The sequence below is a fragment of the Pocillopora damicornis genome, chromosome 14 (genome assembly GCF_964200805.1).
Source record: "Pocillopora damicornis chromosome 14, jaPocDami1.2, whole genome shotgun sequence".
NCBI lineage: Eukaryota > Metazoa > Cnidaria > Anthozoa > Scleractinia > Pocilloporidae > Pocillopora > Pocillopora damicornis.
In genome coordinates, this window is record NC_142683.1 from 823,472 (window position 1) to 840,560 (window position 17,089).

The 17,089-nt window shown below is 41.3% G+C and overlaps 1 protein-coding gene and 1 long non-coding RNA gene across 2 annotated transcripts; one reads left to right on the plus strand and one right to left on the minus strand.

Annotated features, from left to right (window-relative positions):
• Positions 1 to 5,901: 5,901 nt before the first annotated feature.
• On the minus strand, positions 5,902 to 8,576 carry LOC149033892 (uncharacterized). Its single transcript, XR_016182998.1, has 3 exons — positions 8,421 to 8,576; positions 6,975 to 7,048; positions 5,902 to 6,202 (listed from the first exon to the last, which is right to left on the minus strand). It is a non-coding gene; the product is annotated as an uncharacterized LOC149033892 (long non-coding RNA).
• Positions 7,925 to 16,835, plus strand: LOC149033893 (uncharacterized). Its single transcript, XM_089194152.1, has 6 exons — positions 7,925 to 7,971; positions 8,700 to 8,784; positions 13,296 to 13,464; positions 14,074 to 14,343; positions 15,329 to 15,380; positions 15,870 to 16,835. Exons 3-6 carry the CDS (start codon positions 13,296 to 13,298, stop codon positions 15,886 to 15,888), a joined length of 510 nt encoding a protein of 169 aa, XP_089050278.1. The 5' UTR covers positions 7,925 to 7,971; positions 8,700 to 8,784; the 3' UTR covers positions 15,889 to 16,835.
• The last annotated feature ends 254 nt before the right edge of the window (positions 16,836 to 17,089 follow it).

Here is a 17,089-nt window from a genome sequence, read left to right on the forward strand (position 1 = left end):
TTCCGTAAGAACTTTTACCTTATGGCAACAATACCGACGACGAAAGTCACATGTCGGGTCACGTGATCAAAACGCTACTCAATGAATTTTTATTGGAATTGGTAAGATTTACACACACTCTTCACTGACCAATGAATGAAACTGTCGTGATATTGCGTTACACGGTCACGCCACTGGGCCGATGAACATCTTTATATTTAGAAGACTGAGGAGACAACGAATACACACGTGGCGGCAGTCGAGTTCGCACAATAAACAACCCTTTTGAGTTCACAGAATCGTGACATGGTGTCAGAAGTGGGATCGGCTCACCCCTAAAGATGACAGAAGCAGCTGAAGCATCCATAGTTGTGCCACCAGCGCCGACTCAAGTTTTTATTCCCCCGTCAAATTTGCCCCCGCCGAAAGCGCTTATTTTTGACGACAATTTAGCCACCGCATGGAAATCGTGGAAAGCAGCGTGGCAGCGCTACGAAATCGCTACTGGTGTATATAAACAAGAGGGCATAGTTCGTGTGTCGACATTACTAAGCATTATAGGCGAGGATGGCGTCAGAGCCCACGATACCTTTATTTGGAACGAAGACGAAAACGCAGACGACATTTCACAAGTCCTGAAGAAGTTCGACGAATTCTGCATTCCTAGGACACAGGTCATATATGAACGCTATAGGTTCAACAACCGAAACCAGGAACCAGGCGAAAACATCTCGACGTATCTTACGGAGCTTCGAACGATCGCAAAAAACTGTGCACACGATACAATCGCACCAGATGAAATTTTGCGTGACCGCCTCGTGCTAGGCATACGGGATGATCGCGTCCGCGAGAGACTTCTCCGTTTGAATGATTTATCTCTCCTACAAGCAGTTGACATTATTAAGTCGTCAGAACAGACCCAACAGCAAGTAAAGCTAATGGCTGGAGGAGACACTGCAGTTCATGCGTTACGGAAGGCGGGATCGGCAGAAAAACCTGAAGAAGAACGACAACTTAAGTCACAAGCATTTAGAAGACCGTCCAAAGAATGTGGAAATTGCGGAATGGTGCATGGACGTCATTGTCCCGCGTATGGAAGAACATGTTTTAACTGTGGGAGTATGAATCATTTTGCGAATAAATGTCGCGCTAATCCCCGAGGAGTGAAAAGTAGAGTTTCGGCGGTCCACGAAGCCGTCGACATGGGAAACGACCCCTACTACATTGGTGCTACTACTAGTAAGAGCAAAGACCAGGAAAAATTGGCAGTGGTCAAACTCCACATTTATGGGCCAGATCCCAAGACAGAAGTCCAGTTTCAAATAGATACTGGGTCGCAGTGCGACATTCTCCCGGCCCAATTATACAAGCAAATCACTGGGGACACCCTCCTTCATCGCCTCAAACCGTGCCAAAAGGAAATAGTCTCGTACACAGGGGATCGCCGCAAAATTGCTGGTAAAGCTACCCTGCCTGTGTGGTCCCGTGGACAGCGGAGGTCAATGGAGTTTAACATCTTAGACGGAGACTATCAACCGATTTTATCATTGAACACCAGCCTCAATCTTGGCTTTGTGAGTTTGCATAATTGTGACGTCCTAGCATTACACGTCAAGTGTCCCAAAGCCTCCTTGCTCGAAGAGTATGAGGACGTATTCGACGGATTAGGGGCCCTACCGGGAACATACAAAATAGCCATAGACGAACAGGCGCAACCAGTTGTCCACGCACCGAGGCGAGTGCCAGTAGCCTTGCGTCCATGCATCAAAAACAAGCTGGACGAACTTGTTGATCGTAAAGTTATTATTCCAGTAACAGAACCGACGCAGTGGGTATCCAGCATGTTGGCCATAGTGAAGCCAAACAAAGTACGCATCTGTATTGACCCGAGAGATTTAAATCGTGCCATTCGGCGAGAGCATTACCAGTTGCCGACTATCGATGAAGTGGCCTCCCGCTTAACAGGTGCCAAGAAATTTACTCTTTGTGACGCCAAGGATGGTTTCCACCAAATCCTCTTAGACGATGCTTCTAGTTTCCTGACAACGTTCAATACGCCTTTTGGGCGTTATAGATGGGCCCGCATGCCTTTTGGTATCTCAAGTGCGCCTGAAGTTTGGCAGCGACGCATGCATGAATTCGTAGAAAATTTAGAAGGAGTTGAAGTTATCGCTGACGACTTCCTCATCGCTGGATTTGGCGAAACTGACGCAGAGGTCAACTCGAGCCTTGAAAAGAACGAACGTGCGTTCTTCAAGAAATGCCGGGAGTGGAACCTCAAGCTCAACAAACTCAAGCTGAAAAGATCTCAAACCGAAGTGCGTTTCATGGGCCACCTCTTGACTCCTGATGGTCTAAAGGCAGACCCAGCCAAAGTTGAAGCTATTTTGGATATGCCACCGCCGACTGATGTGAAAGGCCTGAAGAGGTTTTTGGGGATGGTCAATTATCTGGCCAAATTCTTGCCACTCCTGTCCGACATGACAGAACCTTTGCGAAGGCTTGAGGACAAGGACGTCGAGTGGTGTTGGCTTCCACAGCATGAGAAAGCATTTACCACAGTCAAAGAATACTTGGCCAAGGCCCCGGTACTGAAATACTATGATGTTACTGAAGAAGTGACAATCCAATGCGATGCCAGCATAACGGGTCTAGGTGCAGTACTGATGCAAAAGGGTCAGCCCGTTGCCTTTGCCTTGCGAGCTCTGACCGACACCGAAACGCGTTACGCTCAAATCGAGAAAGAGCTCCTCGCCATAGTGTGGTCAACCGACAAGTTCAATCAATACATACTGGGACGCGAAGTTGTACACATCGAGTCTGACCACGAACCACTAAGGGAAGTTTTTACCAAGCCAATACACAACTCACCAAAGAGACTCCAGAGAATGCTGATGGCCCTTCAGAATTACTCCCTGGATGTGCAGTATAAAAAAGGGGAACTTATGTGGGTATCAGATGCACTGAGTCGAGCATACCGCAACACCACCGAAGCCTCCAAGCACGATACAAGTCTGATCTGTACACTTGCCGAGATAGATCATTCAGAAAACCTCTCGATTGCACCATACAGGCTCGCTGAATTCAGAAACGAGATTGCCAGGGACCCAGTGATGCAAAAGCTAATCGGAGCAATCAAGGGTGAATGGCCAGTGTCAAGGAAGTCCTGTACCCCTGAGCTGACGCCTTACTATGACAAACGAAGTGAGCTTATAGAAGACAAGGGACTAGTATTCCTGGGGGAGCGATTGCTGGTACCCCCTTCCCTGAGAAAAGAAATGTTGAAGCAAATTCACCGATCACATATTGGAATCGAAGGGTGTTTACGTCGCGCTAGGGAGGTCCTCTATTGGCCCCTCATGAATTCGGAAGTAAAGGACTTTGTTTCCAAATGCTCAATCTGCCAGTCGTACCAGCCAGATCAGTGCCGCGAAGAATTGCAACCGTATCCGATCCCGTCGCGTCCCTGGTCGATGCTAGGTGCCGATTTTTTTTACCTTGGGCAACAACATTTCTTTGTCCTAGTCGACTACTGGAGTGGGTTCTTTGAAGTCCAGGAGGTTAAGGTGGCCACATCTGCTAGCGTGATAGCTGCGTGTAAAGTACAATTCGCCCGCCATGGGATACCAGACGTGCTTATTACCGACAACGGACCTCAGTTTACGTCATCGGTGTTCAGTGCATTCGTGAGAGAATGGCAGTTTGAACATAGAACTTCGAGCCCCCGTTACCCCCAGTCAAATGGCCGCGCCGAGAATGCCGTGAAGACCTGCAAGAACTTGATGACGAAAGCGAAAGCGGATGGGCAAGACCCGCTGTTAGCCCTTCTTGATTGGCGCAACACCCCAACAGAGGGTCTAGGAACATCACCCGTACAGAGACTGATGGGACGCCGCACACGCACTTTCTTACCAACCCATGAAACGCTCCTGCGGCAGCCATCACACCAGGAAACAGCCACCAAATTAGCTGAGCGTAAGAAAAGACAAGCTCAACAATACAACAAAAAGTTTCGCCCTTTAGAGGCACTAAAGTGTGGACAGGCCATCAGGATGCGGCAACCCGGAAGGGAGGAATGGAGTTTGGGGACCTGCATGAAAGCCTTGGGGAACAGGTCTTATGAAGTTGAAGTTTGCGGCAGGCAATACCGACGCAACCGTCGGCAACTGCGCCTGACCCCGGAAACAGCACCACCTATGAGTCTGGTAGAACTAACTCCGCCCGAGTCTACCCTCAAACCGGCGCCAAATCTGACAGAGCCAGGACCTCCTCCACCGGAGTTCCATGGCGAGACCAAAACAGAGAGAATGCCACCTGAAAATGAGATGGGAACTGAGCTTGAGCCACAAAGGATTGAAACTCGTCGATCAGAACGCAGACGTCGACCGCCTTTGTGGCATCAGGATTACCATATGAACTGAACATTGAATGATTGAGCCGCTACATAGTTGTTGGGTTCTGTTTCTATCTTTTTATGATTTCAATGAAGAACAATGTTTTATCGATTTCATGTGATTTGAACAGTGATCGAAACCGAACATTAAGTATTAATTTTTGAAGATAAACTTTGTAAAAAGGGGAAGATGTCGTGATATTGCGTTACACGGTCACGCCACTGGGCCGATGAACATCTTTATATTTAGAAGACTGAGGAGACAACGAATACACACGTGGCGGCAGTCGAGTTCGCACAATAAACAACCCTTTTGAGTTCACAGAATCGTGACAGAAACAAATACTCAGTAAAAAATTCTAGCCATCTACGTTTGGAATGAATTTCCTTCGTTCCTTCAAAAAGAGAATTGAGATTTGTTAGAGCTGCGAAGAGAATTTTGTAAACTTAATGGAATTTTGTTTGTTATCAACTGTACTTGACACATCATTCCGAACGTGAAGACAAAGTTTATCAATGCCTTCTTCCATTTTTCAAAAGACAATGGCGTGAAACGGAAACTTCAGCACCGGCGGGTGCGTTATGATTGCTCCTCTTAGGGCTACGAAAAATGCCGCCATTTTGTTTCTATTCGTTAATAATACATGAGTGAGACCTGACTATTACATTACACCGCTGATTACAAAGGTGCAAATCGAATATGGCGGTCAACATCGGTTATAGGACAATGACTTTAATCTTTAATCGAGATACTCCAGTAATAACTATACCAGGAGGACTGCAGCGAAAAGTGAAACTGCTTAAATAACTGACTTAGTTTATTATTTGGCGCTCTAGAACAGTATGTTTGCGACTTTTGTAATTCGAGGAACGCTGAAATACTTCAATCATGATGATTAATAATTTGCGTTTTTTTGTAGTTGCTTTTGTTTTTTTTTTTTTTTGCAATTTCCACTCGTGGAACGCATTGTTTGGCTTGTGGTTTCCTGTGGAGTCAAATATACGACAGCTTTTACATAAAAAATCCCAAATGTTTCTCTTGCCTTGGCTGCCAAGTCAGTTTACCAACGGTCAGTCAGTTTTTCAAATTTCAGTTTGACATGCTGATTTGCTCACGTTAAGTTATGGGGGGCAATTTCCCTCGCCAAAAAATAAGAAAAAATAACAAGATATGATAATGAGTCAGAAAAGGCATAAGCTGGCATCTGGAAGAGAGGTATTGGCTGTACAAGGAAAATTTCAAAGAATATTTTCATCAACATGTCAGCAAAAGTATTTCTTTTCTCTACAAACCATTTGAAGGTTTTCAAATACTTACTGATAGGAAAAAGCAGCAGCAACTACAAACAAAATTCCCTATCTTTGATAAGTTTTTTCTAAAGAATAATAAGGCCATTGATCACCTAATTTCACAGTGGTCACCACTGAAAAATAGAGGAAGTAGCTAAAAACATTTACCATTGAAACCTGGCAGCAAACTGCCCTGGGTAAATCAACCCTGCGAAGAGACTTTTATAAACTTAATGGCATTTTGCATTTACACCCTGCACAGTGTTCATGCTTTATTTTAACGACTCCAGTTGAGAGTATCTTCTACAAGAAAAATACATGCTGTGTGGTGAACAAAAGGGAGCCATTTACAGATGTTAAAAATCAAACAAAAGAACTGGCTGGCAAAAAAGATTCCCAAACAAACACAGAAGGAGGTGAAAAACTTTGGGACAGTGATCTACAAAGAATTTGACAAAGTATCCAAGGAGTGATTGGGAAAGTCCTTTAGTAAAGTAATTTCCCTGGTTCCTGAGGCTGGGTTAACAAAGTAGGAATCACCTGTTAATGCAAAGAAAAAAAACTGTAAAGCAAAGATAAAATTAATAAAGAATGTGAAAATTCTTTTAAAAAAAAATTATGTAGGCCTTCACCTGGCTCAGCGCATATCATTTGCAAGGTAAAGAACAGTGGAATGCTTCAATATCATCAATAAAGCAAAGGAAAGGGTCAACAATGCACCAAAATGACAAAATAGGTTGTATGTTCTCACAACATTGGATGGGGACCTTTAGCAGCTGCTGCTGGATGTCACTGTCAAGGAGTACCATTCAACAGACAAGAGGCAAGTGTCCCACCAACCAATGCTGGGCAGGTTTTAAAAGAGTATTCAAAGTCCCAGGGAGTAGACACCACTGTATTTGAAAAACAAACAAGTAAGTTCTAGGTTGCTCTACACACCAGCAAATTAAATGTAGTGCCTGAAGATTCAACCATATCACTCTGTTTTCTAACAGACACTTACAGAATAGATCATTAAAACAACCATCCAACTCAGTTTCATAACCAAGTTGAAAGTCATTCTTAATCAGTAATATTACTTGCAGTTACTGATCAGAAGGCAAGCTCAAAAAAAAAAAAAAAAGTATTTTCATTGCAGAAAATTCAGAAAGGTCAAAGTTAAACCACCTCAAAACATTAACCAGCTCCAGGTGCCATCTCTTGATAATTAGATGACACGTACACGTACATAGCCAATCCAGTCACATGTAAGCATTTCTTTGATGGTCATTCAGTCAGTTATGTTCAATAATATTTATCATAGGATTTATACCTTATATGATTCTTCATAAGACCCCACAACACACTTCACCAGATTCCAGTGTTGTTGGATGTCAAAAGAATTTGCTGTAAACAAAAAAGTATATACGGTTAACAATATATGAAAGTCATATATTTGAACTGCGGATAAAGACATGAATGAAAGTGATCCTCGCAGTGATGTGCACTATTTAGGCAGTAGTGAAAATAAGGCCTGAAAAAAAATTTCAGGCCTGTACGGGATTTGAACCCATGACCTCTGCGATACCGGTGCTTGATTTTTCAAATACAGTGGTGTCTACTCCCTGGGACTTTGAATACTCTTTTAAAACCTGCCCAGCATTGGTTGGTGGGACACTTGCCTCTTTTCTGTTGAATGGTACTCCTTGACAGTGACATCCACTGGTATCGCAGAGGTCATGGGTTCAAATCCCGTACAGGCCTGAAATTTTTTTTTTCAGGCCTTATTTTCACTACTGCCTAAATAGTGCACATCACTGCGAGGATCACTTTCATTCATACAAAAAAGTATAATAAACAATATTGTTAAGTATAATTAAAAACAAATTTTTTTTTGGTCATGGGCATATCACTAACCTTTGGAATGTAACTCGAGCCTTTGTCATCAAAGGTTAAAACTGACCACTCATTTTGACAAGTCTCTTGTGATCAATTCAGCCAAAATCTATTTTTCACTGTACATGTAAGAACACAACTGTGTAAGTATAGCTTTTATTTACCTCATGAATTCGAAAAGTACAAGCATTGTAGCTTAATTGATAAATTCTCTTTGTTGAAGCTCATAGGACTCACAAAAAAAGTATAATAAACAATATTGTCAAGTATGATTAAAAACAAATTTTTTTTTAGTCATGGGCATATCACTAGCCTTTGGAAAGGTACTTAAGCCTTTGTCATCAAAGGTTAAAACCGACCACTCATTTTGACAAGTCTCTCGTGATCGATTCAGCCAAATCTATTTTTCGCTGTACATGCAAGAACACAACTGTGTAAGTATAGCTTTTATTTTCCTCATTAATTCGAAAAGTACAAGCATTGTAGCTTAACTGATAAATTCTCTTTGTTGAAGCTCATAGGACTCACAGTAGTCTCATGTTGATGTTGCCTAGAAAAGTGTTGTGCTGCAGATCACTGTGAAATTTTTGACTTGGGATTGAACGTACCACCGTATTCAGATTTGATAAACAAACAAACAAACAAATGTGATCTACTCTATGGGAAAGGTTACACATCGAGGTTCATAAATTTTTCGCTCATCCCATACTGATGAGAATGAAAGTTTCCCAAGTATACTAAAAAAATGTAATTCCTAGTTTAGTAAACCAAAAAAATGCATTTTCCCTGAACGCTCTTAATTAACGGTGTACGCGTTAGTAAATTCGCAGCTACAGCAAATTAGAGCTAATTTCTGAATAAACAACACAAAAACAACACTCACCTCAACTGTAAATCTAATATCTGCAAAAAACAGCGTCTTCTGAAAAATCTAGGCTAGAAATCGATCTTAACTTTCTCGAAAACGTGAACGTTCTAATCGTAGATCGGCCACAATGTTACCGCTCTTCGATTGAATACCATGAAACTCTGCTGGGGGTCTCGAACCAAGATAAAACCTAGGCCTTAAACTACTTGAGGGCTAGGGTTGGATTGGTTTGAAATGTTTGTTTTCTGTTTCCCTAGCGACAAAAAGGCTATCAGTTATAAGCTCGAGTTTCAGTTTCAGGTCATTTTACCCAACAGGGAAGACTTTCTTGATCTCGGCGACCGCAAAACCGTTTGTATCAGTGGAGATCAGTTGCAAGGTATGGATCATCATTTTAACTCTTTGTTTTTATTGTTCCACTTAGTGTTTATGGTGAAAAGAAGTTCGCATTCAGAAGGTCGAATTTCGTCGCTTCGAAGGCATAGAGAATGAACTGGTCATCCGTTTTAATAATTTCTAAACGACTCACCAGTCTTCTTTACTTGATTTTGCGGCTTAATAATTTTTAACACCTATTCGGTGCACATTTTCTCGCACTAAAACGAGGAACTTTCCAATCTTGAATCATAATTGCAAGGTATGGTCATCATTTTAACTCTTTGTTTCTACTATTCATTTAGTGTTTACGGTTGAAAGGATGTTCGCATTCAGAAGGTCGAATTTCGTCGCTTCGAAAGCAGTGAGAATGAACTCACCATCCGTTTTAATAATTTCTCGACGACTCACCAGTCTTCTTTACTTGATTTTGCGGCTTAGTAATTTTTAACACCTATTCGGTGTGCATTTTCTCGCACTAAAACGAGGAACTTTCTAATCTTGAATCCTACAGTCTTAACAAAAGTAAACACTTTAAGTAAAACATCTGTGAGGCTAAGCAACTCACGCAATTTCCTTTGGAACAAATTTGATAGAAATAATCACTGATTTTAGGTTTATCTAAGCCTATTTTCATCCCCGAATGTTGATATCAGTTGCAGACCAGATATCAAGATCCATTCTAAATCATGATATAATTTGTTACGATTCAACAGATAGAGTAAGTAGCTAGTCAGAAACGGTCAACGCATCGAGCTATTGGCGAAAATCTTACAGGGAAATAAGTTATGTTTTTTCACAGGTCGCTGTAGTAACAATAAGTTACGTTTTGCCGGCCAAGTTTTATGACCGGTCGCTGTAGTGACAACTTAAACTCTGTAGTCTTGTGAAGAACAGCTCCCCTCCACCGACAGTCGGCCAACTGTCGGCCAGCTGTCGGCCAACTGTCGGCCAACAGTCTGCCGACAGTTGGCCGACACTAAACCGACAGGCCACTGACAGGTAACCAACAGGTTAGCGACAGGCGGTGAAATAACTTTACTAGTGCATTTTTGCACTCAAAAATCGATGTAAAACTTACTATAAATGCTTAAAATTTTTCAAAATGCCACTAAAACTTTAAGGCACACGAACATTCCCTGTGCATTAAACGAAAGTGTGTTAATATTCTCCATCGAAAAGTGCAGTTAAGAATCGCCCTATACTGCAATGCGATCCTAATTTTTGGTATGTTGGTACGTTATATAATATATGTTGGTGTCATAACTTTTATTGCATTTGGTGGCTCCAAAAGGAGCATTTTTTTTTAAGCGGGCTCAGTTAGGCGGGTAGAATTCTGCTATGTCCGCTAGCATGTTCCCGAAGTATTCACCCGGGTAGACTTTTCGCCAGTTGAACCACAGGCGGCCCAAGCTCATGTACATTAATCGACCGTACCACTCGCGGTAGAGAGAAAATTGACCTCGTACCCAAGTCTCTTTCGCGGCCGTGTCCAGTCTTCGTGTTCAAAGCATAACCAGAAAGAAGCAAACTTGGAAATTCAGGTAGAAAACACTCGTTTCCAGCGAAATGCGCGTGAAGTTTTGGTATTGAGACATGTCCCAGGGTGCAGCGATCTTAGATCGTAAAGTGTGGCTGAGAAAAATGCCGATCGGGAGGATTTTCGGGGCGCAAATCACCTCCGCGTGGACCAAGGTCGAAATCGGAGTATGCAGCCTTGACTTCGTCTTTTGACATGGATAACAGTGATGGTAAAGCAAGCTTAAAACAGCAGAAATCGCTACAAACTACGACGGATACACAGGGCATGAGTAAGTTTTTATTGATTTTACGTGTAAAATATTCAGATTTCGAAATATTTATCGTTATAAATCGACCATATTTCGTTCCCCATACTATGCCTTATAACGTGTTCAAATTTTCAACGGTTCCTCCCGTAACTTAACACCGAGTCACACAACGCGTGACGCGTTCATGAATTCATCGTTGGCTTTTTCTCGAGACGTGAGCTTGGGCCGCCTATGGTTGAACTCATCAAGATAGGACGGAAGTTTGCCTTGGGAGGTTCCGATCATCGCCTTCAACTTTCTCTTCACCTGACTCCAGACGCCCTCGATAGATAGGTTCTACTTACTAAAGAAACATGACTGTAAAATCCGGAGTGTGTCAATTTATCATTAACGAGCTGGTGTGAAGAGGACGAATTTAGGGAATCCTTGCTTCAGCTATGAGCATTCGCCTTCTCCGAATTTAAGAAGAGCATCGGTAGAGAACCCATTTGTAGAGCACCCAAAAGAAAATAGAGACAATTAAAAATCACAAAAATGTTCATAAACTGCAACTTAAAAATAAGTTAGAGTACTATCGCTTCTTCCGCCTTTCTCCCCATGAAAACAGAAGCCTGGAATTCTACCGATTGAAATGTTCTGGAGGTGAGGTGACAAGCCGGTCAGGTGGGATACAACGAAGGTCGCCCCAACCCCCTCTCTTCCACAAAGAATGCGTTTACCGAGATCTGAAATCCTCTCAACACCGGCTAAAACAGAAAAGTTCGAAAAAAAACCTGGATATCGTTCGCCTACGTACTCATTGGAGCAAGAAATTCCTTTCTGGAAATCGTTCTGTAAATATTCAAGCCCTGGGGCTAGGGTTGGATTGGATTGAAATGTCTGTTTTCTATTTCCTTGGCAACAAAAAGACTAACAGTTATAAGCCCGAGTTTCAGTTTCAAGTTATTTACACAACAGGGAAGGCTTTCTTGATCTCGGCGACACTTACTATAGATAGTTAATCGCAAAACTGTTTGTATCAGTGGAGATCAGTTGTAAGGTATGGATCATCATTTGAACTCTTTGTTTCTATCGTTCATTTAGTGTTTTATGGTGAAAAGAAGGTCGCATTCAGAAGGTCGAATTTCGTCGCTCCGGAAGCATAGAGAATGAACTGGCCATCCGTTTTAATAATTTCTCAACGACTAACCCGTCCTCTTTATTTCATTTTGCGGCTTAGTAACTTTTAACACTTATTCGGTGCACATTTTCTCGCACTAAAACGAGGAACTTTCCAATCTTGAATCCTACAGTCTTAACAAAAGTAAACACTTTAAGTAAAACATCTGTGAGGCTAAGCAACTCACATAATTTCCTTTGGAACAAATTTGATAGAAATAATCACTGATTTTAGGTTTATCTAAGCCTATTTTCATCCCCGAATGCTGATATCAGTTGCAGACCAGATATCAAGATCCATTCTAAATCATGCTATAATTTGTTACGATTCAACAGATAGAGTAACTAGTCAGACACGGTTAACGCATCGAGCTATTGGCGAAAATCTTACAGGGAAATAAGTTACGTTTTTCCACAGGTCGCTGTAGTAACAATAAGCTACGTTTTTCCGGCAAAGTTTTATCCGCAAAAACACAGGTCGCAGTAGTGACAGCTTTAACTCTGTAGTCTTGTAAATACCGCAGAATGAGAGTGTATTTGTTGCTCTGCCATCTTTCCGTTATCTATGCTGCATTTCTTTTTACTTTTTACAGTTCTGTGGTACACGTTTTAGTAAGTATCATCGCTGTTATTTTCGAAATCTTTACAGCTGTCTTCTAGCGACCAGTGAGAAATATGTCTCCGGTAGCCGATTTAGAAACCAATCATTCTTTGCGCTGCGAAGTGTAAACTGCGCGCGTTACTAAAGGTTTCCTCGATTTCTTTCTAAATTCTCTGTATCTGTTTCATTCAGTCTAACAAACTTTGCAATTGCAAAACGAGATAATAACATAAGCCCGGCTCAGATGGCTGAATTCTGGACTCTAACTTTTTTATTTCTCACTGTTTAAACTTGTATCTGCATGTGCCCTGAACACTTTCCTTTTCCAAAAATAGCTAATCCCGAGGCACTAACATCACATCTTGGGAAGAAACTTGTTAAATTTGTTGAGTGTAGACTTCCTCGCTTTGGAAACTCTCTGCCGGTGAAACTGTCAAACGCCTCTTTTCGGTGAACACGAAGATCAAGGAAAATGCTTTTCTATTGAAATCTGCCAATCTCTGTCAAGTAATTACAGCAAAACTGATATTAAGAGCCCGTCAGCCTCTTACAGAGCGCATTTTCAATAAAGACGTTCGCTTTTGAACTCTATTTTAATAGCGACTGATGAGGGCAATCGGGTAATAATAGTCCTGCTCTTTCTCATAAACAGAAGACCGAGTCGCTGCCTCTGTAGCTCGAGGCGGTGGACAGATACCGCCACGAGGGAATCAATTTACTGCTTCCCTTCCCATGTTATTAAAATTACACCAAAGAGGTATTCTAAAGCCAGCAAAATGAAACGTTGTCGGGCATCAGTCAAACTAAGGTGTTCATGTAAAAGAGAGGATAAATCCAGAGACATAACTTACAACACCTTATTTACATCCACTTGAAAACATTCGCCTCTTGTTTCCCATATTGAATTTCTCTCTGTGTATTTTTATCATGAGTTAATTGCAATACCATTTTCTTTCGCTTTGACAGATGACTTTCCCTCACCGCCTAAAGTTTGTATTGCTTTTGATATGTTGTATGCAACATGCACTTGCTTCAAACTCATCAACTCACGTTACAACCAATTCATCAAGTGCTTATGTGGAGAGTACAAGTACCCCTGTCACAACATCATCAGTCATGTCCACCGTACTTAATGGTAAGAGATATTTTTTTATCCTTAAAAACAAAGGACAACAGAATGAAAATTTAACAGTATGGGGAAAGGTTAAAATTTGGGTTTCTAGGGACATGTCCCTCAAGAAACTTTGTTTAATTTTCAATTTTTCTCTCTCTCTTGCTTTCTTTCTTTTTTCTCGTTTTCTATTTTATATAATTTCATTTTTTTTCTGTGTGAAATTGTCGGCATAAGCACCTTTTTTATAAAAACCGTGACCGTGCGTTTCACTGAATAATTATTTCATAGCTGTCTATACATTAATTAAAAATTAACCGCATTAGCTGACCCAGTTTGGAATATAGAGGGCCCTAGTCTCTCACGGAATTTGTGCTGACAGCAATGACAGGTTACCAAGGGTAAAAATATGATGAATTCTTAAATCGTATTTGTCGACGCGGACGAATTTGAATTTTAGGGGTGAACCGAAAATAGAAATAAAACCAAAGAGGTAAGTCTGAAACAAAAAGGAAAAAGAAGAGAATTAATAGCAATGGAGCAGATTAACACGAATTGCAAACTTGGAACTGTGAAGTAGCTGCAGTGATTAACTATACTCTGTATATTCACTTGGCAGTTATATATTTTCAGCGTCTATCAGCATAGGGTACTCTGCAGATTGCACATCTTGCAGCAATGGAGGAACCATCACAGTGACCATGTCATGTAGCATCAAGATGCCACCTAACGACGACAAGAAATGTGACAAGGCCGAGTTCAATAAAACCAGCTGTGGTTACGTTACTATGGTCGATGAAGTGTACTGGTGTGCTGACGTGAAAAAGAATTTCACGTACTATGAGAAGAAACACATAAATCCTGTAAAACAATGTGATGACGTTTGTCCAACTTCCGGCTCAGGTTGGTCTCGTTTAACTCTAACAAAAATAGTTTTAAATCATTCATTTCATAACTGGGAGATGCTACGGCATAATTAAACCGACAGGAAAATACCCTACTTAAATGGAGTGGTTCTGGATTTAGTGTTGTAAAACCAAAACCAAAGTTATTACAAAGGCCAATCAGAAGAAGGGAGAAATACCTTTCAGAGCCAATAAGATTCAGAGTAAAAACAAGCAAACTACCTAAGCGTGGGACAACGCGTGCGACGAAGTCGTGATTGGCTCCAGTTTTGGATCGATGTGATTGGTTGAGAGAGTGGCCGCGATTTTTCCGGACCAATAACAGAACGAAGTAAAGCAAACCCAACGCAATCTCGGATCACTCACGAAATTGAATTGAAAATTGCTCTATCTTATGAAACAAACTAATTTATTTAGTTTTACTATTTCAAGGGGACAACTCCTAAACAACACAATCTGCCATTAACTAAACTTAAGTCCACTACTAAATCAACCTTCAGTCACCACGGATACAAACTCACATCAAACCGAATGCTATCGTAAAATCTCTTCTGAAACTCTCGACTATAGGCATACCTCCACTGCAAACCACAATAGCTCCTGGTAGCTTCTTCAAAAAGTCGTTCTTTGCCGACACAAACAACTTCTTTACTCGGTGACCGGTCTATTTCATATTTATAAGCCATTCTAAAAGGTACCGGTGATTTCAAAATTCCTTTCCTTGTAGCCGATACAAAAAAAAATAATTTTGAAGTTTCCGGTAAATTATGATTGTATTGCTTGATAGAATGTTCTAGAAAGTTCGCGAGAGTTACATCAACATGCGACAAAAACCACATTGCAGGACGAACAAGCGAATATCAACTGATATTCTCTTGAGGACGAACCAGTTCGAGAAATTTGCATGCGATCTGTATTTAAAGTTACTTTCCACCACAGAGATCCTTGAATTTAAATCCAATTTGTCTTGTTCTTTTCTGTAGTGATGTCCGCTCACCTCGTGTTCATTTTCTCATTTGGTCTCGCTGTCGGCCTGTAAGTACTTATCATTTACGCAAGCTTTTATTAAACCCAGCATAAGTTCTTCAATTAACGTAACAATGGAACTAAACGACATTAATAAGTCGATGTGATCTCGTAGCAAGAATTCTACCATAAGACCTTTCAATTGCTTCAGCTGTTCTTTTGTCTCCAACAGACATTTCTGTTAAAGATCAACAAACTTTATTCGTCACAATTTTAAAACTTTGAGGTGCATGAAGCTCAAGCACCTCGAAGAAAATCCAATTTTTCATAAGAATTCGTGCGAGAGAGGAAGAGAGAGGACCCTGGGAACAAGATTGAAACACGCCGTACATCTTAACGGCCATGTTAGATGACGTCCCGTCTCCTATCCCCTAACAGATTAGTTCTTCCCCGCACTGTACCACAGGTAACCCAGCTTGGCCAGTCCCAGAGCTAAGTAGGACTGGAATATGGCATGTAATTTCAAAAAGCACCAAATTTTTCATTTTTTTTTTGCAGATTATCGCAGACTCTGTGATCCACCGACCTTGAAAAAGCTGTAGTTGTCAACACGATAAATCAACTCCATTTCAGTTTTTCAGTACTAAAGCCGTAGAAAAAGTATATTTGTTTTCGATCGAGGCTTAGCAGATACAAGCCAAGTGTTTTTGTAAGAAATGCTAATGCGGAAAGTTAAGTATTTCAGTAGAGGGAATAGAGAGCACTACTGACATGAATAGAAATAGCGTGTAGACAGAGATTGTGTAATCAAATCATTTTACTGGTGTATATTTACTTGAAAACTACGATGTTAAGATACGTGACTTACGATTCACGTTATCTTGAGTTCTTGATCAACTACGACCACAGAGTGAGGACAGCGGCAAAATGGTTGCGCATGCTCCGTTACTCGAGCCATTTGAGCGTTCAAGGTTACTGCTCTCCCTCTGCAAACAAAGATGATGCGGCTTTTCCTGCTGAGACAACGATCCATTTTTTCTGGGAGTTTTCCTTTTGAGGAGGCGATGAAAAGAAGCGCTAAAGCGATAAAAGGTGCTATGAACATCTTAGCCATGTTACCGATGCACTACTGCGGTTACTAAATTTGCAGCTGTTACCGCAATATTTCTTTTGTTGAGTGAGGAGGTTCAAAGGAAACTTTTCTGAAAACCGCAACTTTATTTGTTTTGGTTTGGGCCTATCTCCACAAAATGTAACCAAGCAATGAGAATTTCAAAAATGCCGCTGTTTTGCCACGATGGTGTTTCTATGGAAATATTGTCGTTCCCAATCCTTTCCGCACATGAAATTTTTCGTGCGCTGCAAGCATGCGCACTCATTTTGCCACTGCGTCTTGAGTGAGTATCATGGGTTGTTTATGTGTAGTTCAGCTGCCTTTGTTTTTTAGAACAGTTTTACTTATTAAGAGACATGACTGTAAAACCCGGAGTGTGTCAATTTATCATTAAAAATGTGTGAAAAGGACGAGGTTTGGGAATCCTTACTTTAGCTACCTAGTGCTACGAGAAAATAAAGAAAATAAAGATCACAAAAATGTTTATAAGCTTCAACTTAAAAATAAGTTAGAGCACTATCGCTTCTTCCGCCTTTCTCACCATGGAAACAGAAGCCGGGTATTTTACCGATTGACATGTTCTGGAGGTGAGGAGGCAAGCCGGTCAGGTGGGATACAACGAAGGTCACCCCAATCCCCTCTCTTCCACAAAGAATGCGTTTAC